At 42.1% G+C, this 25,131-nt stretch overlaps 1 protein-coding gene across 1 annotated transcript in view; it reads right to left on the bottom strand.

Annotated features, from left to right (window-relative positions):
- Positions 1–25,131, bottom strand: part of myo15ab (myosin XVAb) — a 55,797-nt gene that overhangs the window by 5,511 nt on the left and 25,155 nt on the right. The window contains exons 32-68 of the mRNA XM_025003691.2: positions 21,316–21,400; positions 21,162–21,194; positions 20,997–21,078; positions 20,694–20,824; positions 19,719–19,814; positions 19,332–19,460; positions 19,143–19,249; positions 18,850–19,028; positions 18,003–18,075; positions 17,698–17,889; positions 15,911–15,990; positions 15,752–15,825; positions 13,237–13,345; positions 13,043–13,111; positions 12,867–12,931; positions 12,440–12,790; positions 11,796–11,874; positions 11,598–11,693; positions 11,361–11,421; positions 11,021–11,114; positions 10,774–10,891; positions 8,932–9,047; positions 8,735–8,794; positions 8,523–8,598; positions 8,305–8,420; positions 8,065–8,183; positions 7,721–7,862; positions 7,140–7,251; positions 6,834–6,908; positions 5,717–5,922; positions 5,514–5,632; positions 4,052–4,121; positions 3,871–3,943; positions 3,517–3,590; positions 1,678–1,760; positions 1,418–1,548; positions 1,223–1,317 (exon numbers count right to left, since the gene is read on the bottom strand). Of these exons, the coding sequence (XP_024859459.2) occupies positions 1,223–1,317; positions 1,418–1,548; positions 1,678–1,760; positions 3,517–3,590; positions 3,871–3,943; positions 4,052–4,121; positions 5,514–5,632; positions 5,717–5,922; positions 6,834–6,908; positions 7,140–7,251; positions 7,721–7,862; positions 8,065–8,183; positions 8,305–8,420; positions 8,523–8,598; positions 8,735–8,794; positions 8,932–9,047; positions 10,774–10,891; positions 11,021–11,114; positions 11,361–11,421; positions 11,598–11,693; positions 11,796–11,874; positions 12,440–12,790; positions 12,867–12,931; positions 13,043–13,111; positions 13,237–13,345; positions 15,752–15,825; positions 15,911–15,990; positions 17,698–17,889; positions 18,003–18,075; positions 18,850–19,028; positions 19,143–19,249; positions 19,332–19,460; positions 19,719–19,814; positions 20,694–20,824; positions 20,997–21,078; positions 21,162–21,194; positions 21,316–21,400 (3,970 nt within the window). The remainder of the gene's footprint in view (positions 1–1,222; positions 1,318–1,417; positions 1,549–1,677; positions 1,761–3,516; positions 3,591–3,870; positions 3,944–4,051; positions 4,122–5,513; positions 5,633–5,716; positions 5,923–6,833; positions 6,909–7,139; positions 7,252–7,720; positions 7,863–8,064; positions 8,184–8,304; positions 8,421–8,522; positions 8,599–8,734; positions 8,795–8,931; positions 9,048–10,773; positions 10,892–11,020; positions 11,115–11,360; positions 11,422–11,597; positions 11,694–11,795; positions 11,875–12,439; positions 12,791–12,866; positions 12,932–13,042; positions 13,112–13,236; positions 13,346–15,751; positions 15,826–15,910; positions 15,991–17,697; positions 17,890–18,002; positions 18,076–18,849; positions 19,029–19,142; positions 19,250–19,331; positions 19,461–19,718; positions 19,815–20,693; positions 20,825–20,996; positions 21,079–21,161; positions 21,195–21,315; positions 21,401–25,131) is intronic.

The raw sequence follows: 25,131 nt of genomic DNA, 5'->3' as shown, positions 1-25,131 counted from the left end.
ACTGAAATGATGCCAAATTCACAGCTGAAACAAAAACTAATTACCACCCTGTCTCTGAGCCAGTAAAAACCATCCTAAACCATAATACTTCTACCACCGTGCCTCAGTGGAGCAGCTCTTCTTTCCCATCTGATTGCCATTACACCCTGTCTTACTTTGAAGGCCTTGGCTTTTGACAAACTTTGTAAAAATATTTGTTTATATTTTGTGTAAAAATCCAACGTACAGGTTAACCTTGTAGGAGAGAGCCGCCATTTTTGTTGGTAACCACTTTTCCCCTGTCTGTGTTACTCATTAGGGAGTCAGCTGCAGGTTTGTGTGTTTTGGTTTCTGGTGGTTTGGTTAATTTAAAAGTTTTATTTTCCAGCATAAAGATGACTTATTTGTTATTTTGGCCATGGGTGTCCCTGAAGCTTAAATGCCTTTCTGTATTTTAGAAAGTAAACAAAAAGAAAGAAACACCAACCTGTGTCCTCATTCTCTGCCCAGAATTATGTCAGTCCTTCTGCCTCTCGCCTGAGGACGTGACATAATTGGGGTCTCGTCCGGGATATATATCCCGTTCACCTCTCTTCTGGACAGTCAATGATTAGAGTTTTGCTCCTATTCTACTTTTTGTGGTGTATTTGGCAGCTATTGTAAATATAGCAACTAATGTTTCTGAAAAGTCAGTTTTTGAACAATCCTACTTGGTGTTTGTTGAATAAAATACCTTTTGTCTATAGTAGGACATTTTGGCTTACGTGTAACCAAACATGATTAAAAAACAAGTTGTTTCAAACAGTCTAGTTTAAGGGTTCTTCCCTGCCGTGTGAAATTTAGATCACCTGAGATTATTTCCTGTACATAAAGGATTTATTTCAGATACTCTGGCATTTCATTTTATTTTTCTTATTCCTCAGCAGCCAAAGAGCATTATTTTTGGTTTAATATCACTCAGAAAAATGAAGGTTCCACTTGTCACTCCTTAACATTTCACCAGTTTCTGTGGCGTGGATTTATTTTTACAAGTATTTTGATATATTAAGTGAATTTTTATGTAGTTTTCTTAATTCCGAATGAGGCCTTCTCTGCATAATGAGGATCTGTACGTTTGACACTAATTTGCTAATCCTTAAATTGCTGTGCAGAGATTTTAGACTGTGGATATTTGTAGTTTTAATTTTGTAAAGGATGTGAAGACTTCTTGCAGCCACGCAGGTAAACTAAAGGACACACTGACCATCATAGCTTTCAGCTCCATGCTGTTGGGTGGAACGATGCGACCGCCGTACTGGAACGTCTTCTTCAGATTCTGCTCACACGCTTTAGCTATGCCTGAAATATTTTAAAAAAAGGAACACTAAACTGGTAACTTTGTTCGTGTGCACGGCGAATTTAACGCTTCTCGTTAACGGAGGTGTGTGTGTGTACTCACCCTGATATTGAGTCCCCGCACTGCGAGAAGCCTGCTGCAGGTATTTCAGCAGGAAAGGCTTGAGGACCTCAGAGCAGTGGTGGAACGCAGTCAGGATGTACAGCAGCCTCCAGCCTCGTTGGCAACTATCGCTGCAGAGCGCGAGAGCCCACAGACACGGTCAAGATCACAGGCTCACGGACCAAAGAGACGCGCTCCGTGTGTTAGTTCACGGTGTGAGTGTGTGTGTGTGTGTGTGTGCGTGCGGACGGATGACTTACGGTTTGGAGCTGGTGTTGGCAGTAAGCTGTTTGAGGAGCTGACAGTAAGCTTCATCCCTCATCAAGGTGAACTCTCCTATCAGCTGAAGAACCCACAACCACACACACACACACAAAGAATATCTCTTAAGACCAAACATTTACATTGAATTCCCACCTTATTTTGCCTTTAGCTCCAAAGTGTGAGAAGAAATACCTACACAGGCTAGGTAAACACAGTACATTATGTATATGAAAGGTTTAATATCAAAGCAGAACTACCAGACAGATTTTCTTTTACATTTGCCTTTATTTTGTAAAAACACTATACGAGAAACTAGAGGCCGAATGTTGAAGACAATAAAACGTCTTTCCACTTTAACACTCGATTCTCTCCAGCGCTGTCAGTCCAAGCATCAGAACAGGAGCCAAACAAAAAGCTGCTGCAAACGTTTGATGTCGAACAAAATGAAAATTAAATTTAGACAAACTAAGGCCAAAAATAACCTCCAGGATCAGAGGCAAGACGAAAGAGGAGGAGAAAAAGACGAGACAGGCGAGGCAAACGTTACAATATTATCTTTAATCACATTTTAGCCCTCCGTTCTCCTTCACAACCAGCTGCTCATTTTCTGTCACCTGACACAAACTGTTACTGCATTTTAATGCGCCTGAATGTATTTATGGAAACTGGAGGTTATGAATATAACCAGTGTTCTCCGAGGGGGGGAAACGAGGTACAACACATGAGTATGGGGATTGGACCCTCGACCCTGTCAACAAGCCTGCCAAGGCCAATGAGGCTGCAGCATACCTGGGAGGCCCCGCCCTCCTGGGGTTATAAATACGATGCACCGTCTCATTCCCTCGATCTGCAGTGCATGTTACTGAGCTCTGTTCTGGTGAGGGGGTGACCTGTCCCTCCCTAAGGGAACATTGATTATATTTGTAACCTGTGTTCCCTTTGAGTCAGTACACTCGGTTCCACACATGAGTATGGGGACCTGCAGTCACGCCCTGCAGAGAGATGGGGATACCCCAGAGGCTGCAGCCTCACTGGCCGTGGCAAGCATGTTGAAGAAACTTCTTCAGGTTGGTCTCGTGAAGACACAGTCTCCATACTCGTGTGTTGCACAGAGTGTACTGACTGAAAGGGAACTGGTATTCAAAACAAATGGGAACAAAAAATCAATGAACTGACAAGTTGCTTTTTAATCTTTGTCACGTGGAGCAGGATGGTTTACTCAGTTAGTTTAATCTACAGACCTTATGCTTCGTAAAATATTTTAATGGATATTTTTCACTTTATTCCACTTATTCAGTTATTATTAAAGGCAACTGCATTGTGATGTTACAGATATTGAATCATATTCTTTGTCTAGTTTTCTAAATTTATATTAGGAGAGCAGCAGTTTAATAGCTCCTTGTAGAGTCTTACAATAATCCAAGTTTTAAACTGCTTCTATTTTCCTTATAGTTTGCAGACTGTCTTTTTAATTTTTTTAAATGGTCTCCAGGCTTTTTTTTTCCCTAAAAGCTTGTTCAAATATTTTGCGTGTTTTTCATTTGTTTTCTGGTCAGCCATTGGACAACACAACACCATGACAGCAACAAGTGGTGGACAAAAGAAGATGTGTCAGGCCTAAAAAAGACAGTTTACAGCAGTCAACAACACCCTGGTTCGTTCGATGAGTTCAGGAACTCATCAAACTCATTTTTATGTCCGACTGAGTTAAGAAGTTAATCAAACAAAAACACAAGTAAAATACCTGAGAATTGATGGGTCTTAAGTGGACATTTAAATTAATTGTTGAGGGAAAATAAAGTAACTCGGGTCAAACTGTAAAAAACAGTGTTTACCTTGAGGAACGTGCTGACCACTTCCTGTTCTGTCAGACCTCTTAGCGATGAGTCACCCATGAAGCGCATGATAGCTACACAAAACACACACAAAGATTAACACATTTACTACCCACGTGTACATGTTACAAAGGAAAGAAATCCACTATCGAACCATTTAAAATCCAACATGAGTGGAGTTTAGTAGTTTTTATCTACTCTAACATCAGATTTATCTCTGAGGGATGATTTGTACAGCTCCCATTACACCCTTTTTGTTCTTTTAATGATAATAAAACCATAAAAAAGTGCAACTTAAGAGGGATAAAGTCCTGTTACAGAATGTGGATCAGGCATAATGAGGTGAGAACTCACACAGGAAGAGATCGGCAGCCACTCTGTTCATGGCTGAGTCTGTGAACTCGATCAGAGACTCAGTCAGAGGAGTCTGCAAAGGACAAAAGCAGCCATGAAAAATCCAATCGGAACATCTCAAAACACTGTTATTCTTTAACAAAAACAGATAAAGGCGGTAAAAATAAAAATAAAAAGGCACCTTGGAGAACTTGATCATCTCAGTCGGCTCCCTGGAGTCTCTGTTTTTGCTCTTGCTCTTCAGGGAGTCTCTGAGAACAGATTCAGACACAACGAAGGCCTTCAGACTGAAACTGTTGTGAGAATTATATGGAGATTTCATTTAGGAGGCAAATTACTGAAAATGTGGCAACCACCTACTTGTATGCAGTATATTAATACATAAATCAGATTTACTTTTACTGCCTCTAAAGTATTAGTAATATATCAATGCACTGATTAAATTATTCACAATTATTGTCAAAATACTTGCATACAGTTTGAATTCATATCTTTTTTGTTGTTATTATAACTAACTTTTTGTGTGCATACGTTTTAAATGTGAAGTTTTCATTGATGAAAGCACTGAGAACAAAACATAAAGTGAGCATTTAACCATTAACTTTATTTCTAAGCACATTTTTTAACAAAGACGGGATTATTTAATTTAACCATTTTCATGTGATGTGTGTTTGTGTGAAGAGGAAGGGGTCAGTCGAGTAAAACAAAAACAGAAATTAAACTGACACGGAGAAGCCAAGCGGTCTTGATAAACAGTTTTTCAGGCCTCCTGAAGGTCCGTCACAGATAGTTTTTTCTTTATTTGTGATATTTGCTGCTTATTCACTCATTTCCAATTCAGTCCCTGATCATTTATGAATGCTTTTGTTTTTTTGAAGCCACTTAACTCTGACTTGTAAATTATTCAGGCATAAAAAAAGTCTCCTGAACTCAGTGATGAAACAGAGTTGTGTCGACACATAACAGACAACCTAAAGAACCAGGTTTAAATTAGATCTTCAGGTACTTTGCTACCAGCAGCCTGTCACAAAGACACAATTTGGTCGCACTTTTTTAGTTACATCTGTGAAAAATCCCCCAAAATAACACAGTTTCGACAGTTTGAATAGTATTTTAGCAACACCAAAGTGATTTCTTGTCATAAAGAACATAATCAACTGAAGGATGAAGCATCTCTCGGGTCTTTGCTGAAATTCCTCTTATTGAAGACACGACATTCAGATACTTGTTCCTCTGCTGTAAATTAGTTTTGTTTTAAGCCTGAAACATCTTCTTTTGTCCTTCATTTGTCAACTTTTTTTTTCCATTTTTAAACCCACACTGCAAATTATGCTCTCATGGTGCAAGAACTAGACTGAAAACAGAAACTAAATAACCTTCAAAAAGCCTGAAGAACTACTGACTGAAAACCACTTTAAAAGATATCAAGATAACCTGAGTCCTTGGAAGCAAATAATGAAGTAATTAATGTAGGTTGAAAACTTTTGCACAGCTCTGTACTCTCATATATTTTGTTGTTGGACCATTAGGAGTAATAAAATGGAATCAGATCTGTTACAAAGTGAAAATGTAGCTGATAAATAAACTGGATGTCAACACGAGAGGATCGGAGAGGTTCCCGGTGTCCTGTGTCTCCGTCTCACCCCTTCCCACTGGACGCCTGTCTGAAGTATTTCTTGGCAAACTCCAGCATGTCGTATTTACTGTCCTGCAGGGTCCTCTCATCCAGCTCTCCATCAAAGAAGCCGTCAAATGAAACGCTCTAAAAGACAAAGAGCTACAGTGAAAACCAAGCCAATCCTGACAAACGGAAAGAACCAGCAAACGAGCGTGCGTGTTTGAGAACCTCGATGGTGTGATCGATCTCGTGTGCAGCCATGGTGGACGCCACAGCAACAGCAACAGCCGACGACACAGCGAACTGGTCGGCTCCGCCTCGAGGCTCCGCCTTTCGGTCCAGCGGCAGCAACAGGAAGTCGGGAGGAGCGACGGGGTGGACGCACTCCGTCAGGAAGGCCCCGGAGCGACCAAACACGGCGCCGAACTTCCAACCTGACGCACAGAGAGCCGAAGGGAATGACAACAGACACTAACACAGGAGCACACAGCTGACTGCTGAATCGCTTCGCCCGTCACCATCTGCTTCGCTCCGACTACGGGTCAGATCATTATCTGCACGCTTCTCTATCTCACTTACAGGATTCGTTCCCTGATGACCTGGCGCATCATTTATGTAAAGACACCGCTGTCACTGAAGGGAACGCTCTCTTCAGGTATGTTTTACGCATCGTGTCGCTATAACTCAGCAGTAAATTTACAGCTTACCAGCCTTTTGTTCTCAGTTATGAAATGTGCTCCACTTTAAAGAGCGTTCTGACCTCTATGGCTCATGGCAGTGTGTGATGGATTTAAACTCAAAAGCAGACAAAGAGTGCTGGTGGAGGNNNAGGGGGGGCGCTCTTTGCACTTTATTTATGAGACATTTTTGAGGACAGATTTCAAGGATCAAAAGCAAAAACAAACACATCAACAGTAAATTACAAACAGATGCACGTTCCCCGCAATCTGTCTTTCGTGGTGTCTGTGTGATGTGACATCTATGATCCAATTTCGCCTTTTATGTCCTCGAGAGAGCGGGATCGATACTTTTCAAATTGCATCGGCATCTTTCATCTGGAAAATAATTTGCTGATGCAATGTTATATTTAAAGAGTGCCACGGGTGCTGCCAGTGTCACCGCAACTTTTTTTGTTTCTCTTTGGCTTAAAAAAGACCAATAAATCTCTGAGGCGCACAGCCCAGGTGGGTAAAATATTTCAGAGCTGGCTGTTTTATTTGTTTATATTTGGAGCCGGTGCAGAAGTTTTGATGCATGCAGATGTTGTTTTTAGTTGTAGTTTAAGGAACTGAACACACACACACACACACACACACACACACACACACACACACACAAAACTCACCAAAATCCTCAGTGTCTCTTTTAAGCTCTTCCAAAAACACAACCTTCTTTCTCACCACACAGCCGTAGATGTAACCTGCACAGAAGACGGTGTTTATTAATATTCTTAGACAACAGATGCACACAGTGTGTAACACAGCAAAAATGGTAAATGGCTTGTACTTGTACGGAGCTTTATCTAATCCAAGGACCCCAAAGCGCTTCACACAACAATCAGTCATTCACTCATCCACACACTGATGGTGGCGAGTTACACTGTACCCACAGCTGCCCCGGGGCGGGCTGACAGAGGTGAGCAGTGTCTCACCTTTCTCCAGCCCATCCATGACCTGCAGCCTGATGATGTCGCCTTTATGGAAACTGAGCATCGAGCGGTCGTCTGTCACAAAGTTACGCTCTGCGATGACGTAATCTGAGTCCTGAAGGAACAGAAAAGGCCGTTTCGTAAACATGTAGGATGGGTTTTTGGATCAAATGTTTGACTCGTATTTAAGTTTGTCCTTAAAGTTGATTTGAAAATAAAAGCCTAGGATTCCTTGAAGGATTGCATATCGCCCGCCGCCTTCCATGCCAGAGTTTTTAACTTCGATCATCTTACGCAGAGAGAGGGCAGAGTTGTAGCTGTTTTGGTTTCATGTGACATTGTGAAATCTTACACAGTTGTAGATGTACATCCAATATTAACTTCCTGACAGTTACATTAAAAACAGAGCACTTAGTAATGAGATATTTTGCTAACACTACAAACAAATAAACATGCAAGTAAACTCACATAGACAAGGGGAAAAACACTATAACCTCTTGCCTTCAGCGACAGGCGAATAAAAAGACTGTATAAATTAAGTGTGTGTGTGTGTGTGTGTGTGTGTGTGTGTGTGTGTGTTGGACCTTTTTGATCTCACTGATGAAGGTGTCTATGAGGTGTTTGACTTGTAAGGCCTTGGCTGAGAACAGGATCAGCTTCTCGTTGGTCAGGTTAAACTCCAACATGTTCTCAGACGGGATGGTCACAAACAAGATGTCGGCATAACTGTGGAAAAAAAAAATAGCAGAAAAAGAAATACTTCATGCTCGCGGGACAGCATTGATGAAAGCAGCTTTTCTTTCCAGGAACTATTAGACTTAAAAATCCAGAGCTAGAAAGTCCTTGAAAATATTTATGTCAGTTTTATGTGTGTGTGTGTGTGTTTGCCATTCGGAAACTTAGTGAGCTTTGACAAGGCAGCACCTACGTGTACGGCCGCAGGACTCTGAAGTAATCAGGCGCGGCGGCGCTGCTTTTTACGGTCTTCAGCAGTTTGATGCCACTGTGGGACACGGCCAACACCTGCACACCTGTTCCCACACTGCCCTGCACTCGCACAGAGGACACACATTCACAAAGCCAGGAGTAAAAGTTAGAACCCTCCCCACAACCCGACACCGGGAAACTATCTCCTCTGGGAGTTTGCCCGCCCCCTCCCCGCTCTCACCGAGGCTGGGAAGAGTCTGGAGAAGTATATTTCCCAGGTCTCTCTTGCTGCTGTCACGATGGTTTTCTTCACGTGCTCCTCCACTGGATCCATGTTCTGCTCAACGCCGTGTTTAGCTGCCGTTCACAAACGCAGGCAAACAAATATCACAGAGATGTGTTTAACAAAGCGTACAGTCGGAAAGGAAATACAAGTACAGGGAAAAGCAGACAGACTACCAAAGAGGGCCTTCATTTTCTGCCTTTCATCTCGGGTGATGCGAACGCACGCCTCCGACAAAGTGTCATTCACTATCTACAAGGGAAGAGGGGGGGAAGAAGGGAAGCGTTAGGAAGGGGTTTTTGTTGAACTTGCTTTTGATCTTTTCAGTTATCAGGAAAGCTTATCTTGCACGAAAAAAAAAGAGGAGTGAAAACAGATGAATGAATACCTGTTTGAAAATGAGATCCAGCACCAGAGGATTGTTGAAGCTGTCTTTGGGATAAAACACCTAAACAACAAAAACAATCTTTACTTATCTGAAGAATATGTTGTCTTTTGTAGGATTACAGGAAGGCAGGTCAGTAGGTAGAGAGGTTTCTGTATTTGTAGTTGTTGGCCTTGATGACATGTTGTTCGTACGCTCACCTCCTTCCTGAGGTACAGCCTCCAGGGAACATTGGTGTAGGTGTAGTGCTCTTCGTTGCAGCTCTGATGAAGCTGCGTCTGGACGGTCTCAGTCTCGACTGGAAGCTCTCGAGAAACTGCAACAAACACCTTCAGCGAATTAGAAAGGAGGTTAAAAAGTGGCGAGCCACGTCGACTTATCTGGGCGGCCGAGAGCGACAGCACCACGAAGATACTATTCACCATGTTTGCAGTTTTTATTCAGCAGATTAACGAGGAGACACTTTATGGAGCAGGACATCGATTTCTTAGTTGCTTGGTTACACCGCTAGTCTTTTTTTTACACCTTTTTTATAATTTATTACAAGCAAACTTGAAGTCGTTCAAAATGTTTAAACTGTATGTCTCCAGGCTGGTCCCTGTCCCTGTTTTCCTCCCCTCCTAATCTCATTTGAATGTGCCATGTTTGACTGATTAAATCATCTTTTTTATTACAAAATGTCAAGATGAAAATGAACCAAGTTGTGCGAGATAGGAAACAAAACACGTAGCAGATCAATATTAGATAACCGGCATCTCTAAGATAAGGTCAAAGCATCGAGAGAGCTGGTAAACAAGCTTATACGGATAAATATAGCCTCTAAAGGAATGATTATTATGTTTATGCTAAAAAAAAAACGGACAACTGAAACATCCCAGGGCAAATGAAGCTCAAAAGGTAAAAATTTAAAAGATGTAAATGCAATAAAATTTGGTCACTTTTAGTCTTGAGATGGGAACATCTAGAAGGGTTTTGTTTGATTTTATTTAGTGGCTTTGAATCTGCTTTTGGGTGATATTCAGCATCTTTCCTAGAGCCACATGAATGACCTGTTCTAATGACTCTCACTGTGTTCACGTAAGAAACAATACATCATGAAACCAGTAGGTCTCAGAATGGCCTGAGTCGATAAACGATGTGAAACATAAGTTTATTGATCTGGGATGCTGGAGAGCTCTGGCTGAGCACACGTGGGCAACAGAACACACACAAACTCCAGCTTCCTCTCCACAGTTGGCATAAATAACCAGTTTTTCTGAGCAGAAATGTGAAGAAACCCCGGAGTAAAACAATCAGAGCAAAACACAACTCCAGCTCACGGTATTACAGCAGCAAAACAAAGAGTTTGGTGGAGCTACAACAAAATACCTGGAGGACTCAATTCAAAGCTTTCCGGGCAAGAAACGAGCGCGACTCGAGCCGCACTTACAGCCGTTGTGTTCACGGTTTCTGTACAAACGAACACAAGCAAAGATAAGAGTTGTTTTTTGCTTTTTTTATTTTAAATTTCTGAATGACACATCCCGTGCATTTAGAGTCAGTTCATCCTGAACAGTGAAAGGCTCAAGATGCTCTCATCCTCACACCGCTGAAAGATTCTGGCCACAGGCAGCAGAGGCGACCTCTGAACGTTCTGATCTATCTCTGTGTAAGTGGGCACAGTCTTTCATTTACTTTTTGTTGTCCACTCGTGATCAGATTACACAAAATGATCGTTAAAGTCCTGAGGTTTTGAATGTTTGACGAGCTGCAGGGTACAACCTGAAAGCTGAGGGTTAATGTTGACGTTCTGCATCATTTCTTAACAAACTATGATCTCAGTTTGATCTCAGGTGGGCGATAAGAATTCCTTCAAAGAATGCTAAGTCTTTAATATAAACGCCTGTCTGTTAGAATAAAAGCTCCTTTTTGAACTAAAGAAAGCTTTTTCAGATGTATTTTTTTCCACTGAATTACTTGATATGAAAAAAATTAAACAAAACAAACTGAATATGTTTGTCTTTGATATGTGAATGAGTACACATTTCAGCAGCTGTGCGTACCTGGAGGATGTTTGGGCAGAGGGCGAGCAGGTGACTTTGTTTTGGTGCTCTTCGTGGGTTTAAAGCCCGCCTCTTTCATGGCTGATGCAGACGGTGAGGGGCCAACAGGTTGTTTGGGCTGGAGAAAGAAAAAAAAAAAACAACATTTCTTAAATGACTCCTTTCTGATTGGTGCATGTTTATGTTGCCGTGTGTGCAGTGTGCACGATTCAGTGACTGAATATTTCTGGCATGAGAATGTGTTTACCTGTGGAGCGGGAGGGTTGTCCATCTGAGGTCTGAGAATCTGTAAAGCTTCGTCACGAGGCGTTGGCTTCTTCCTGAACTTCCCCTCTGGGTTCCTGATTAAATCCATACAGTGTCAGTTTTACAATAATGCTTTCAGGATTTCTCTTCTGTGATAATAACACTTATTAACAACACAAAAATAAGCATCACAACTGACATAACTGGTGGTTCATTTAAGCAGATAAAATAAACTAAACAAGAAGAAGGTCTTTTGAAGAAATTCTGATTCCTGAGCAATCCTCCAAGCCACAGTTGGTCTCTCAGTGTTTGTGTTTCATCGTGAGCATCTATAAACTAACCTCTTGCCAGGTGGTAGCTGCTCTGGAGGTGGTGGGGGAGAGTTGTACCTCTTGATGATTTCTATAAATAACAATAATTATATCAGCTTTCGTGAAGACAGAAAAATGACTTCCCTTTTCTCTTTGTTCTGTCATGTTGAAACTACAACTTAGATCATTTCACAAAATAAAAAAACATCAGGAATCTTTTAGTCACTGTATATAAGCCTGTTCTACTAGCTTTTAAAAGGCAGTCACCTTGGATGTCATGGCTGGGGACGAGGTGATCTGAAGCTTTAGCTGAATACTTCACCACTTCTCCAGCAGGGGGCAGTGGAGACGTCACCACTGGGGCTAAAAACACAAAACAAGGCAGGCAACTCAGCCCTCTTTGTTGCTTTCTAAAACATCAGTTTTAGCCAAAAAGACCTACTGAACCTGCTGCCTCTTACGTACCAAATTTCCTGGCTGGTTCCTTGTTAACGGGGACGCCCGGAGCTTTTCTCCGAGAGACGCTGTCCTTACCTGACTGATCCTGGAAAACGGAGAGAGGACATGGAGATTGTATTACAGATTAGGCAGACGCTGGACGTTGTCTCATGTGATTTTGTTAGAGAGGTCAGAGCAAAGGAAAAAAGGACACTGTTTTTAATTACAGATAATGAACATGTGAAAGTAAAAATCTATCTGTTTTTTCTTAATGTTATTCATGAATAAGTTTAACGGGAGAAAACTATCAAATAAAAACTGAATTACTGCTCACAGAGGAAATATCTCCTGTAGATAAAACAGCTAAACCTTTAAACTTGGTAATCTTATTAACCACCTCTGCATCACCCCTCAGCCATGTTTTTTTTTTTTTCCCTGTTTGAAGAATTTGCTTCACTTTCAAATGCACTTGATGTCCCAGGAGTGAGTGTGCATACAAATCAGTACATTTACAATACTGAACTGGGTGCTAATGTGTTTTATTTAAGGCTGATTTTTATCATCCACTGCTTATTAAGCATCTTTTTTTTATTCCAAGAAAGCAATTCATTCATTACATTATTTCCATTATCTGTGTAAACTGTGAGCTCCCATGTCTCAGAGTTTCTAACCTGGTGTAGAGGTTTAGATTGAGGCCGGGCCGGCTCAGCTTCAGGCCGAGGCTGGGCCCGGGGCTCGGCTGAGGGACCAGCAGGAGGCCGGGGGTTCGGCTGAGCAGAAGGAGGATAAGGGCTGGCTGGGATGACGGCTCCGGCGTAGGGAGTCGGGGTGAAGTTAGCGTAGGGGCTCGGTGGGATGTTCGCATAAGGACTCGGAGGTATGACAGCGTAAGGGCTGGCGGGAGCGTTGGTCGGAGGGTGATGGAAGAGGGGGCTCATGGGGGGGCTCGTGATCGGGGAGGTCGGGGGGCTCGACACTGGGCTGTTGACCATGGCCATGGCTTGTATGGTCATCTGCTGGGCCTGAGAACAAGAATGTGACGCATCAGCGGCGGCAGTGACACAGATAAACAGACAGTGATCCAAAGTGAGGAGCTACCATGATGACGGCCTGCTGGTTCACAATCGCCTGCTGCTGCTGGGCCAAAACAGCCTGCTGGTCTCCTGGAGGACAAACACAGTAAACAGGACGGGGAGATGGAAATTCATGCCATGCTGCTGTCTGTGAGAGTGTGTGTGTGTTTCTCCTCATTTGTCATCACACTTGATACAAACCAGGTGTTACAGGTGCCACAGCAGCAACAGGAGGCGACATCACACCTCCCACAGGAAGGACTCTCACAGCTGCGGACACAAACAAACACACAACTTCTGTCAGCTTCGACGCATGTTTGTTTATTACACTCACAAATCATCCACCAGCAAAGCAAAAAGCAGGACTATTTAACATGTGTGTGTATGTGACGGACCTCCAGGTGGAGGTGGGTGGCCCCTGGGCTGCTCCTGCTGTTCCCACCTCCCACCAACTCCTCCAGCTCCCCTCATCCTGCTCGACAGTCCTGCAGCTGATTCTGCTTCCTGAGGGGAGAGACAGACTTTAAAACTGGAACCTGATCAAGATCTGAAGGGAGAAATCAAACTGAAGAAGGCAGATTGTTGAACAGAGACAATGGAAAAAACTCTTTAACAGATTAAAGAATGATTCCATCGTTCTGCATAAAGGACTCTTTCGTTGGGTTTTTACAGAAAGCTAAAACCACTAATACAAAAAGGATAATATTAGAAGCAAAAACAAACCAGATCGAGCTTTACTCCTTCAAAAGTACATGTTTGGATGTTCTGAGTACCAAATATTTTGTGTGGGTTTGTGAAGATGACTTTAACCCAGGAATGGGCAATTCATGAACTTCAACATTCAAAGGGACAGAAATGAAACTGGTTAAATTATTCTTCCAGGCAGGTTTACTGGTGTTAACTCAGTGTTTTTCTTTCATTTCTACATCAGTTGAAAAATGACTTGTTGAACAAAGAAATTTCTCTCTTGTCAAATTAAACATTCTGTTTGCTCACAGTTTCCGCAAAAATATTTAGACATCAACTCGTGGCTATAAGATGCAACCTTCAGAGTCAGTTTCTTCTCTGTTGGAAACGTGCATCAGTGTTCAGGTGCGTTCAGCATAAACATGATTACAAATATACTTGAGGCCAATTTCAGCTTAAAAACATGTCACCGTTCCATCAGAGATCAGCTGCTGACCCATAAATCCTGAGGAGAGTGTGTGTGTGTGTGTGTGTGTGTGTGTGTGTGTGTGTGTGTGTGTGTTTGTAGGCCATGTCTCATTAAATAGTAAGCCTTTCATTTGCCAGAGTGTCAGTTCCTGGTAAGCAGATCCCCCACGTTGCCTGGGTGGGAAATTACCGTGGTGATTCGGTGGCTGTGACAGTTACGGTAACTGAGTAACGTAATAGGTTGCCGGGCAGGAGAGGTCTGTCGAACACATCTGATACATGCTAATTCCTGTCAGCCACATCCGATAGCGCAGCTTACATCAACCACATCGCCGTCCCGGGAAGTGATTGACCTAATGCGGCCGGCTTTAAAACCAGACAACGACCACAGTTTAAACGGTAAACAGGTCAAGTATAATATTTGAGATGAAGGCAAAGACTAAGACTACACTTGGATTATCTGGTACATTGTCAGTGATTCTGCAGTAATAAAGAGAGACAGAGTTTGTGTTTTAACACTACTTTATAGAAGTCTTGAATCAACCCTCAGTCTTTACATTTTGCTTCCAAGCAGCCAGACTTTCTTGTCATTTTTTTTTCAGTATTTCTCCACACTTTCTGAAAGTCTTTCAAAGTTTTTCTTTTTAACTCACTTTCAGTCCAGTACTCAACAATTTTCAGTATGTTTCTGATTATTAAGACACTTAACTGAATCTTTAGGCATTTTGTTACCAGCGTCCTGTCACAAAAACACAGTCTGTTGCTATTTCTTTAAAACTGAATTTATGACCAATTTTAACAACAACAGTTTGACACAGAAAACATTATTTTAGCACCAAAACGAGGTGATTCCTAAATTGCATCCAGCTGAAAACTTGACATACAGCAGAGACGATGCATCTCTCGGATCTCTGACGGGTTCCTTAAAAACAGGATATTCAGACACTGATCATCTGCTGTGGATAGTCTTTAGACCCCAAACTTCTTCTGTCCTCCACTTGTCCACATTCCTCAGTTTTAAAGCACACAGCATACAACGTGTTATTGTGGTTAGGTATAAAGGATCAACAGAAAATGAGCGAAAAGCAGCCAGGGCCTAAAAACATTTTTTAAAAGAACCATCAGAAAGTCTGAGGAACCACTGATCAAGACACATTTAAAGGATTACAAGAAAGTCTGCCTGTTTGGAAGCAAGACAAATTAGAAGCAAAACTTTAAACATTTGCACAGTGCTTTACATAATCAACCACACTTTTAGATTTAGACTGGAGCAGCTTGTTTTATTGTGTAAGGGCTTTTACTGGCTTTTGTTGTGAAGTGGTGCTCCACAGATCAAATAAACTGAACTGAAGTGAACCCCCTCTTTTAATAGATTATTTTGAACTCTGTGAAAGAACACTAAGTCCCTGATACAAACTCTATTTGAAATAATTTGTCTTACAGACACGACACAATTGAGAGCGTTTCTCCGAGCACGAACACCGAGCAAGCTTGAAGATTGACTTTCGGCTGAAGAATTAGAGCAGAAAAAAAAGCCTGGGAGGCGTATTACTATTTTTATCTGGTGTTAGAGGCAAATTTGTGCAATCTATTTAAAAATTACACATTATTCTGACTGTCTGTTATCAAGTGGGCTCGCTCCGAGCTCAGTCTAGAGCTCGAGAAAGTTTTTTACATTAACTGACAGTGAACGGTTGATGGAGAAGTCTCGTCCCGTGTGGTGAAGTGTCAGAATGATTGAGTTATGTAACTTACTCCAGCTCCGTCAGACAGTACAGGGTCAAACAGGCTGTCAAGATAACGATCCATCCCTCTCTGAGGCTCCAAATCTGCGGAGGGAGAGAAGAGGACTTTGCTTTCTTCTCTGATCAGAGCGAGTGGGTGTGCTGGAATGCTTGCCTAAACAATAAATACCTTGGCTGAACGGATCGGAGCCGGGCATGGCTGAGGGAATGATGTCATTATTCACGCCAAACCCGCCACCCAACAGGCTTCTGTGAAACAACAAGAAACCACAGCCTCCTAAGTCTCTTTATAAGTGCTTGAATTTGGCAGAAGCGGAAGAAAAAACAGACTTTTTGGCCACTTGATGGCTGGGGACACAATTTGAACATATTTCTAAATGAAAGTAGTGCACTTGCAAGCAGTTCCTTGTTTACACAGCTGTGTCACCTGATTAGCTGTAAGGCTATTTTTCCCCCTCTTTTAGCTCTGTTTGTGATCTCAGTTAACAGCTCAGGCAAAATAAAGGAAAATCTGTCTCAAACTAACCTGCTATACTCTTCATTATATTTTTTTTCAGAAACTGGTATTTAAACATGTCTGTGTGTCTGTTGGTAGCAGTCTGATGCAGTTAAAAATACATGACGAGCAAAGTGAACAAGAACTGAATCAGCAGGGTTGTAGGCCAGACAGATACACAATAAGCCGACAGACAATCGTCTCAGACATCTGATCCATGATCACGGCTGTAGCTGATATCCAGTGTCAATGTCAATTTGATTTATAGGGCTAATTTAAAGCCAACTCAAGTTGATAAAGTGCTGCACAAATAAGTCACCCAGCAAAAACTAAAACATGCTCATACTCATATTGTTTCAGTAGACTGCTGCTATCAAACTTTTAATGCAAACAGACGTGGATCTCATCGGTGAAGCAATGGAAGGAAAAAAACTTAGCACAAAAAGTAAGAAAATGTGTGTTTGGTTAATTATTTTCTTGTTGTAACAGTGCTTTCCTGGCAAGAAGTCTTATACAGTTGGAAAGCTTCTTTATTTCCTCTTAAATGGCGCCACGGTTTCTTAGAAAAATGCATTTGTGGTTGAGCAGCGGAGTTGAGTATGTGGGATGCGGCACTGGCAGAAAAGATTTGGCAAATTTTTCCTTGGACGCAGCCCACGTACTCAACTCTGCGGGTCAACCCACAAATGCATTTTCCTAACAAATGTGTCACCGTTTAAGGGGAAATAAACAGGCTTTTCAAAAATATAGGATTTATTGCCAAGAAGCGTTGTTACAACAAAGAAATAAACAACCAAACATAAATGTTCTTCCTAAGTTCTCATATTTCTTTAAAAATAGATCCCGAAAGGCATCAAATGTGAGATGAACAGCAGAGGTCCCAAAATGGATTCTAATCCTAAATCATTATTACCATTTCACAGGTGTATTTTGGTCAAAGTTGAGGCCTTTTTATTTATTTTGTATAAAATTTATTTCGTCAAGAAGTTCACAAACTGTGGCTCTCAGGATAAACTCTGAAGGGTTGTGAAATAATGATCAGAAGAAGAAAGTTCAAAATCTGAATTGTGGTACACAAATATGTACTTGTGAAAAAGTTGTTGACCTGAAAGTGTTTTAAAGGAAAAGAAAAAACAGCTGCAATGCTTTAGCATAGCAATTACCAGCAGAGGTCCATGTCCTGTGATGAAGAGGTCAGCAAGAATCTAAATATGTAGGTTTTGTTTTAAAGTATGAAGTAAGGAGATGCATTAATCTTACAGAGTAAGTTCATTTACTCAAAGAAATTACTAGTTGTCAAGTAAATTACAAGTACAGTACTTAAAATTCATCCTAAACCCACTTAGTAATCATCCACCAGTGATAAATGAGGAAGTACAAAGTCATCCTTTCAGGAGCTGTCAGGCCTCGTGAAATCTCAGTGATAATGTGTGTGTGTGTGTGTGTGTGCATTGTCTCACATGCTGGCGTTGGGCCGCACTTTGGTTGGCTGCAGTGCAGAGATGATGAAGTAGCTGTTGTGTTTGGGGAAGTCAGCGGGGAGCTCCAGGTCTGACATCAAGTCAAAAACAAAGTCTGAGCCCTCTAATTCGACCCACTGAGCCGGCTCCTTCAGCAGAACTGACCAGCCTCGACGGCACTCCGTCACACCTCTGCACGCACGCACACACACACATGACATTTCCACCCAGACATTTCCTTTTTAATCAGCATTTTGTCTGTGATTCAATCCATGCAGTGCTTATGCTGTAGAATGAGAAAATACCTGTGTTGTAAGATGTCTTTGGCAATCTCTTCTCCTGTTGTCCACGAATGCAGAGGACACAGGAAGGACACACCTGAGGAAGAAAAGTCATACGTTTTGGTTTACAGTGAAAAATATAATTGAGGAAAAAAAGCAACAACAGTATTTTATGCCAGGTTTTAATGTATTAAGAGCATGTTTGGTTATACTATGAAATACAGAAGTTGGCTGCACCATCCAGGGGTGCGTCTGTAAAAGTTTTAACAGGCACCTGCGCCACAAATCGCCACAAACAACGAACCAGAGTATCGGGTGTTGTCTAATCCTCAGTGGGCTTGCCAAAAGACCAGAGGACAGATTAGCTGGACGAGGGGAGGAAATGAGAGAAAGAGAGCCGGCTAACCCATCCATGAAGCTGCACACATTCACTGAGCTCAGGTAAAGGTAGGTGGGGTCAAAGGTCAGCTAGGGTCAGCAGGAAGCAATCCAAAACAAGAGAGAAAATATTCAAGAGGACATACTTCAGTGGATTTCTAAAGCTTTTCAAGTTAAATGTAATAGGAAAGTAGCTCCAATTAAATGTCGTGAAGTGCTGCAAACGCTGTTTTGTTATTGTCAGTTTTTTGCTTTATTTTTTAATCTTACCAAGTTGCTCTAATTAGTAACACTAAAGTGTGTTGTATAGGTAGACTATATTGTAAAACAAGGGAAGACAAATAAGCAAAAGTGAGCTAAAGATTACTGAAGATAATTACAATTGCTAAGGTGCAGGAGAGGTGAAATGATCATAAATTAACAATTTATAAGATGTGATTTCGTCCTTCGGTTCAGATATTTATCCTCTGGGCTAATGAGTCTGGTTTCTCACCATCGAAGCAGTGTAAGTGCAGAACAGTGTGAGCTTTCTTGCGATTGGCCGTCCACTCCAGCAGGCAGGGTGGGTATGTCCGGACGTACTCCGGCCCAACGTTGAGGCGCTGCAAGGCCTGAAGCAGACGGTGCTGACACACGCAGTCGTAGCCCTCTGGGCCGTAGTCTGACACAAACCTGCAGAAACAACGAGCACGCAAGCCGCTGCAAACGTGTCCAAAACAAAAAAAAGCAAGGCACGCAGCAACATTTTCGAATATCAGACAAGCCTTTGAAAAACTGAGTTCTTACTTCAGAAGGTACTTCGCCAGCCTTTGAGAAGGCATGAAGGCAGACAGACAGGAGGAGAGAAGAAGCCAGCCACGCTCGGAATTCAGGATGTTTGGGTTCCTCCACACCTAGAACGCAACAACAAGTGACTCGAGGAAAACAACCGAACAGCGGCACAACAAAGACAACAAAAACTAGCTGCTTTTATACCTGACTGGCTATCTGGGCCAGGATTTCATCTCTGAGGCTTGGGTTAGTGAGTCCTCTTTGAACGATGTAGTTCCCAAAGAGGTTCTCCTGAGCTCCATTCAGGTCTGGGTCTCCCATGAACCTGAGTATCTATCGAAAACAAAAAAACAATGTCAACGTAATTGGTCAAAATATGCAATGAATGTTAGTTTTTAAGATGTCTGAGTTCACTGTGTGTCATCAGTATGCAATGCTAAAATTCTTTGATCAAGTTAACTGAATTTAAAAAAGAACAATGAGTATAGGATCCTAAGATCTGAGTGTTTTTGCAAGGTTTTCTTAAAATCAGCTTTTCTTCTAGGACTAGAATGCTTGACCTCATCAGCTACCTTCAAATGTAAGATTTACCAGAATAAAAACATTCAGGGCTCCTTGTTTAAGCTCCTCACTCAGTCGAATCAGGGAATCCTCAAGTGGAGCGGTGAGCATCCCAAACAGCGGCTCCTACAACACAAACACACACAGCTGGTAAAGTTACACAGAGACCCCACATACAAGTATTTGCTCCCTTCTTAGTTTATATTTTATTTCAAAAAGACTGCCTATTTCTACATCCAGATGTTGACTTTCTTGTGTACTTAAAGAAACTAGTATCTCACTGAGCTGCTCGAAAATTGTGAGAAAATAAGCCAATTTTCGGTTGCCGTTTCATTAAATTCTGACTGTTTGCGACCAAGCGACCAGCAAGCCGTGTGTTTGTGTTCTGAGCAGCCAGATTTTGAAAATCACGACCTATTTTTGTTGCCCACCTTTATCTACATAATACCCACCTCAGCTTGCTTTGTACCCAGCTGCTGCTCCCACGTTTATGATTTACTCTACTGAAGCACACTTTAAAATAAAGAAAAAGCAAATTTGCACCAGAGTGGCTATTAGATCTAGACATTCAGGGCTGTAGACCAGGGCGTTTTTTTATTCTGTCAGAGGAGAGGCCCCACGCTGGTGCTAAAATACAGCTCCAACACTCTTGAGACGGGCGAGAGACGCCTGCGACAAAGCTGAAAAAGGTTTGAGATGAGAAGAAATCTGTACACAAATTTCTTTGTTCAACAGAAAGAACCTCTGTGAACGTTTCGAGACCTTCTGGAGACTCCCTTGCAAATATCATTCCCAACTAGTTGCCAACAGTCACAGCCCAGTGAGACACTACCTTCAGGAAGACACAAATCTGATTGTGTTTGCAATAATTAAAAAAAAAGACGAGGTTTAGGAACGGAGTAGGGTTGAGGTTAATCAAGCAGGAGCCGTGGTTTAGGTCTAAAAGGAATATTATAGGTTGGTGTTATGAGACTGATGTAAACCAAAGCCACAGTGGGTTTGTACCCTAAACATGGTCCGGATGTAGTGAGTCATGAGGTAGTTGTTGATATCCAGGGGCAGAATCAGCTGAGGGTCCACCTGAACCTTTGGAGCCTGGACAACCGCCAGGCAGTCAGAATGCAGCTCTTCACCACCTGTGAAACACACACACACACACACACAAATATTCACACCAATATGATGTCAGTTAGGTTTATAAATAAAACTTCCATCAACAGCTGTGCTCCTTCGTGTTTGCAGGTGGACTCAACAGGATCTCCAAAGTAACACACGACCCTCTCTGTTGGTGTGTGTGTGTGTGTGTACCTGAAGCAGCCTGCAGCAGGTCGCTCAGCTCGGCGGGGATGGGCAGCGTCGTCACGTTCACCACCTCCCGATTGATCCGATCCTGCACGCACGCGCACAGAAACCTAAGTGGTGCGACATCGTCTCCGGCTCAAATCCAGCCCCATTCCCACCACATTCACTCACCTCCTCCGCCTTCCTCGCAGGCTCCACCACTGTCTGACAAAAAAAAAAAAAAAAAAAAAAAAGAGACAACAGTATCCCACTTCACACAGTTGTTCATTTTTAATTGCTTCCTCTAAGACGAACACCCCCGTTGGCTCAAACTGTGCGGGCATACCCTCATGTAGCGCTGGCGGTTGACAATTAGCAGCACGGCAGAACGGAGCCTGATGAGGTACTTTCGCCTCAGAGCCAACTTTTTTCTGCCCAGGAAACAGGGGGAACCACGGCGGATGGATCAGTCGTGAAAACACAAAGAGAGAAGAAAGAAATTAAATAATTATATGCCATAAAAAGACGAGAGATTCAATTTCTCCTCAAAAATACATCCCGAGATCTCCAGCCTCGTAGTATGGGATACCTTTAAGGCCTACATCAGAGGCCAGATCATTGCCTACTCAGCAAAAATTAAAAAACAGTCCACCTATGAACAGAACAAACTAATTCAACAAATCAAAGAGGTTGATGTAAAATATGCTATGAACCAGTGTCCCGAACTGTTCAAAAAGCGTGTTGAACTTAAAACAAGGCTTGACCTATTGACAGCACACTCAGCTGAACGGCTGCTTTTACATAACAAATCCAAATTCTACGTACATGGCGATAAAGCCGATAAACTTTTAGCAACCATGCTCAAAGGCTCTAGGGCAAGGCAAACTATTCCAAGAATTCGAAAACAAGACGGCAGTATAGTCACAGATCATGGACAAATTAATGATGCATTTAGGGACTTTTATGAGGAGCTCTATAGCTCACAATCACAAACCAATTCTAACACAATTGATAACTTCCTAGATAAGCTTCAGATTCCTTCAATTTCACCAGAATTGAAGAACAAGTTAGACGAACCCATCTCCCAGACAGAAGTCTCCCTAGCAATCGCCTCAATGCAATCTGGCAAATGCCCAGGTCCGGATGGTCTCCCCTCAGAATTTTTCAAACAATTCTCAGACCTACTCTCTGTGCAGCTCAGCTCCACCCTTACGGATTGTTTTAAACAAGGATCCCTTCCTCAATCATTTTACGAAGCTTGCATCACACTTATTTCAAAGAAGGGCAAGGATCCAGTGGAATGCACCTCATACAGGCCCATCTCTCTCCTAAATACAGATGTCAAAATTTTATCCAAGATCCTTGCCCGCAGACTTGAAACTGTTCTACCATCGGTTATTTCAAATGACCAAACAGGTTTCATTAAAGGTCGGCACTCATATTTTAATGTGAGAAGGCTGCTTAATATTGTTTATTCCGGTGCCACAGATTCGGCTGAGTGTGTTGTCTCTCTGGACGCTGAAAAAGCCTTTGACCGGGTTGAGTTTGACTACCTTTTTGCGGTCCTTGGTAGATTTGGCTTTGGAGGACACTTCATTTCGTGGATTAAATTATTATATCAGCAACCGTCTGCCACGGTTCGTACCAACTTTCAGACTTCAAAGCCATTTAAACTACAAAGAGGCACCCGTCAGGGCTGTCCTCTTAGCCCCCTGCTGTTCGATCTGGCCATAGAGCCCCTTGCCATTGCACTTAGGACCAGTGAGGAGATGTCAGGTATCTGGAGGAATGACATGGAACATAAAGTATCGCTTTATGCAGATGACCTTTTACTTTTTATTTCAAAACCATCAACCTCGCTGCCTGTTGCTCTCGATATATTCAGCCAATTTGGTCAGATTTCTGGGTACAAGTTGAACCTTACCAAAAGCGAGCTTTTCCCCATAGGCAATAAAGCTAATTTGTCAGATTTTGCTAATTTGACGCTCAGAATCGAAAGACAAAAATTCACATACCTTGGTATCACAGTGACCAAAAACTATAAAAACTTGTTCAAAGAGAATTTGATTCAACTGTTGAACCAAGTGAAGGGATCTCTCACAAAATGGACGCCCTTTTCCATGTCCCTTGTGGGACGTATCAATTCAATTAAAATGAATATACTACCCAAATTTTTATACCTCTTTCAGGCATTACCCATCTTTATTCCTAATACTTTTTTTAATGAACTGGACTCGATTTTCTCATCCTTTATTTGGCAGGGTAAACGCCCAAGGCTTAATAAATTGCAACTCCAAAAACCTAAACAGCAGGGGGGGTTGCCTTTCCCAATTTCCGGTTCTATTACTGGGCCGCCAACCTTAGATGTTTAGTGTTCTGGTATTTTTACCATGGTCTGGGCTGCTGCCCTGACTGGGTGGCTATGGAGCTACGCAGTGGTGGCAACATATCCATCCCAGCCATGCTTTGCTCCCCACTCTCGCTCGCTTCAGCTAAGCCTATTTTAAACCCTGTAGTGAAACACTCACTGAAAATATGGGGCCAATTTAGGAAATACTTTAAACTTCAAGATTTTTCTCTCTTAAGTCCAATTGCACTTAACCACCTTTTTAAACCATCTGTTCAGGATGGGGCTTTCCTTGACTGGCACCGCAGGGGGCTTACTCACTTTAAGGACCTTTTCATAGGGAAGAAGTTCGCATCCTTTGAGGAACTTAGCAATAAATACGGTTTACCTAAATCCCATTTTTTTAGATATTTGCAAGCCAGAAACTTTTTTCAGTCTCACCTCTCAGGCTCAGTCTCTCTGCCAGAGCATTCACTGTTAGAAACTATCTTATTATTGGACCCAAAGCGTAAAGGACTGGTTTCGTGGCTCTATAATAAAATGTTGGCTACAAAAGAGACCTCCTCACCTGAACTTAAAACCGCATGGGAGGAAGACTTAAATATGGCTATACTGGATGAGACATGGGCCTCTATACTCAAACTGGTGAATACAACATCTCTGTGTGCACGCCATTGTCTCATTCAGTTCAAAATAGTACATAGAGTCCATCTCTCCAAGAGCAAGTTATCTCGTTTCTATCCTGAAATCACCCCATACTGCGACAAATGCAAAACTGCTGTGGCCACACTGGTTCATATGTACTGGTCCTGCCCTGCACTTGGTCAGTTCTGGACAGATGTTTTCCACACAATGTCCAGACTGGCCGGAGTGGCAGTAACACCTGGCCCTCTGTTGGCTCTTTTTGGCTTCAGTGGTGAGGGGTTGCCTTTACCAGCCTTTAAACGACAGGCACTGGCATTTTGTTCGCTGTTGGCGAGGCGTACAGTTCTGACCAGGTGGAAGGGTGCTGCTCCTCCAACTCACAAGCAATGGTTATGTGACCTTATGTCGTGTCTGAAACTGGAAAGAATTAGATGCTCTCTTCAACACTCAACCAGTAAATTTGAAAAAACATGGGGGCCTTTTCTTGACTCATTTCAAAACAATAAATAATGATCCAGATTAATGGAGTCAATTCTTTTTATTAGAATACGTTCCATTTCTGTCAGGGATAGGAATATAGTGCGTGGATCTACTGAGTAGTGACCTGGGTGGGCTAAATGGGATTGCTTTGTAGGGATTGATTTTCTGTATACTATTATTATTATATATTTTTTTCTTTTTGTTGTATTTGTATTGGATAAACACCTCGTTGTATTCACATACTGTATGTATAAAAGGGAAAAAACTTAATAAAAAAGACAGTGATTAAAAAAAATACATCCCGACTCATAAAGGTCAGTCACTGTTATAAAATTAGTCTAACTGTTTCACCGAACTGCGATTAGTGATTTCTGAAATTATCATCACAGATTCGAAGTGTTTAACCTTGACTATATTGCCTTTTCAAGTGCCTTTTTACCCCTGGGATAAAATATAAATTTACATCACGCTTGTGGGTGTTTGCAGGATCGGCACTGAATGAGAAATCTATCACTTCTGATGGATGAGCAAAGCAGGAACTCTTTGAAAGTCATCCGCTCACATCAAGGTCAAAGAAGCCGCTTTTCCACGATAAGGTTCTGGTTCAGGTCGGTGAAACCAAACACGAAAGCCGACATTTGGGAGCTGCCGACTGAGACGTCAGGCTCAATCTGTGCGACTTCCCTGTCA

Source organism: Kryptolebias marmoratus, linkage group LG3 (assembly GCF_001649575.2).
Source record: "Kryptolebias marmoratus isolate JLee-2015 linkage group LG3, ASM164957v2, whole genome shotgun sequence".
Taxonomy (NCBI): Eukaryota; Metazoa; Chordata; class Actinopteri; order Cyprinodontiformes; family Rivulidae; genus Kryptolebias; species Kryptolebias marmoratus.
Note: the sequence above shows the minus strand (reverse complement) of the source record. Positions and strands in the feature narration are given on the sequence as shown.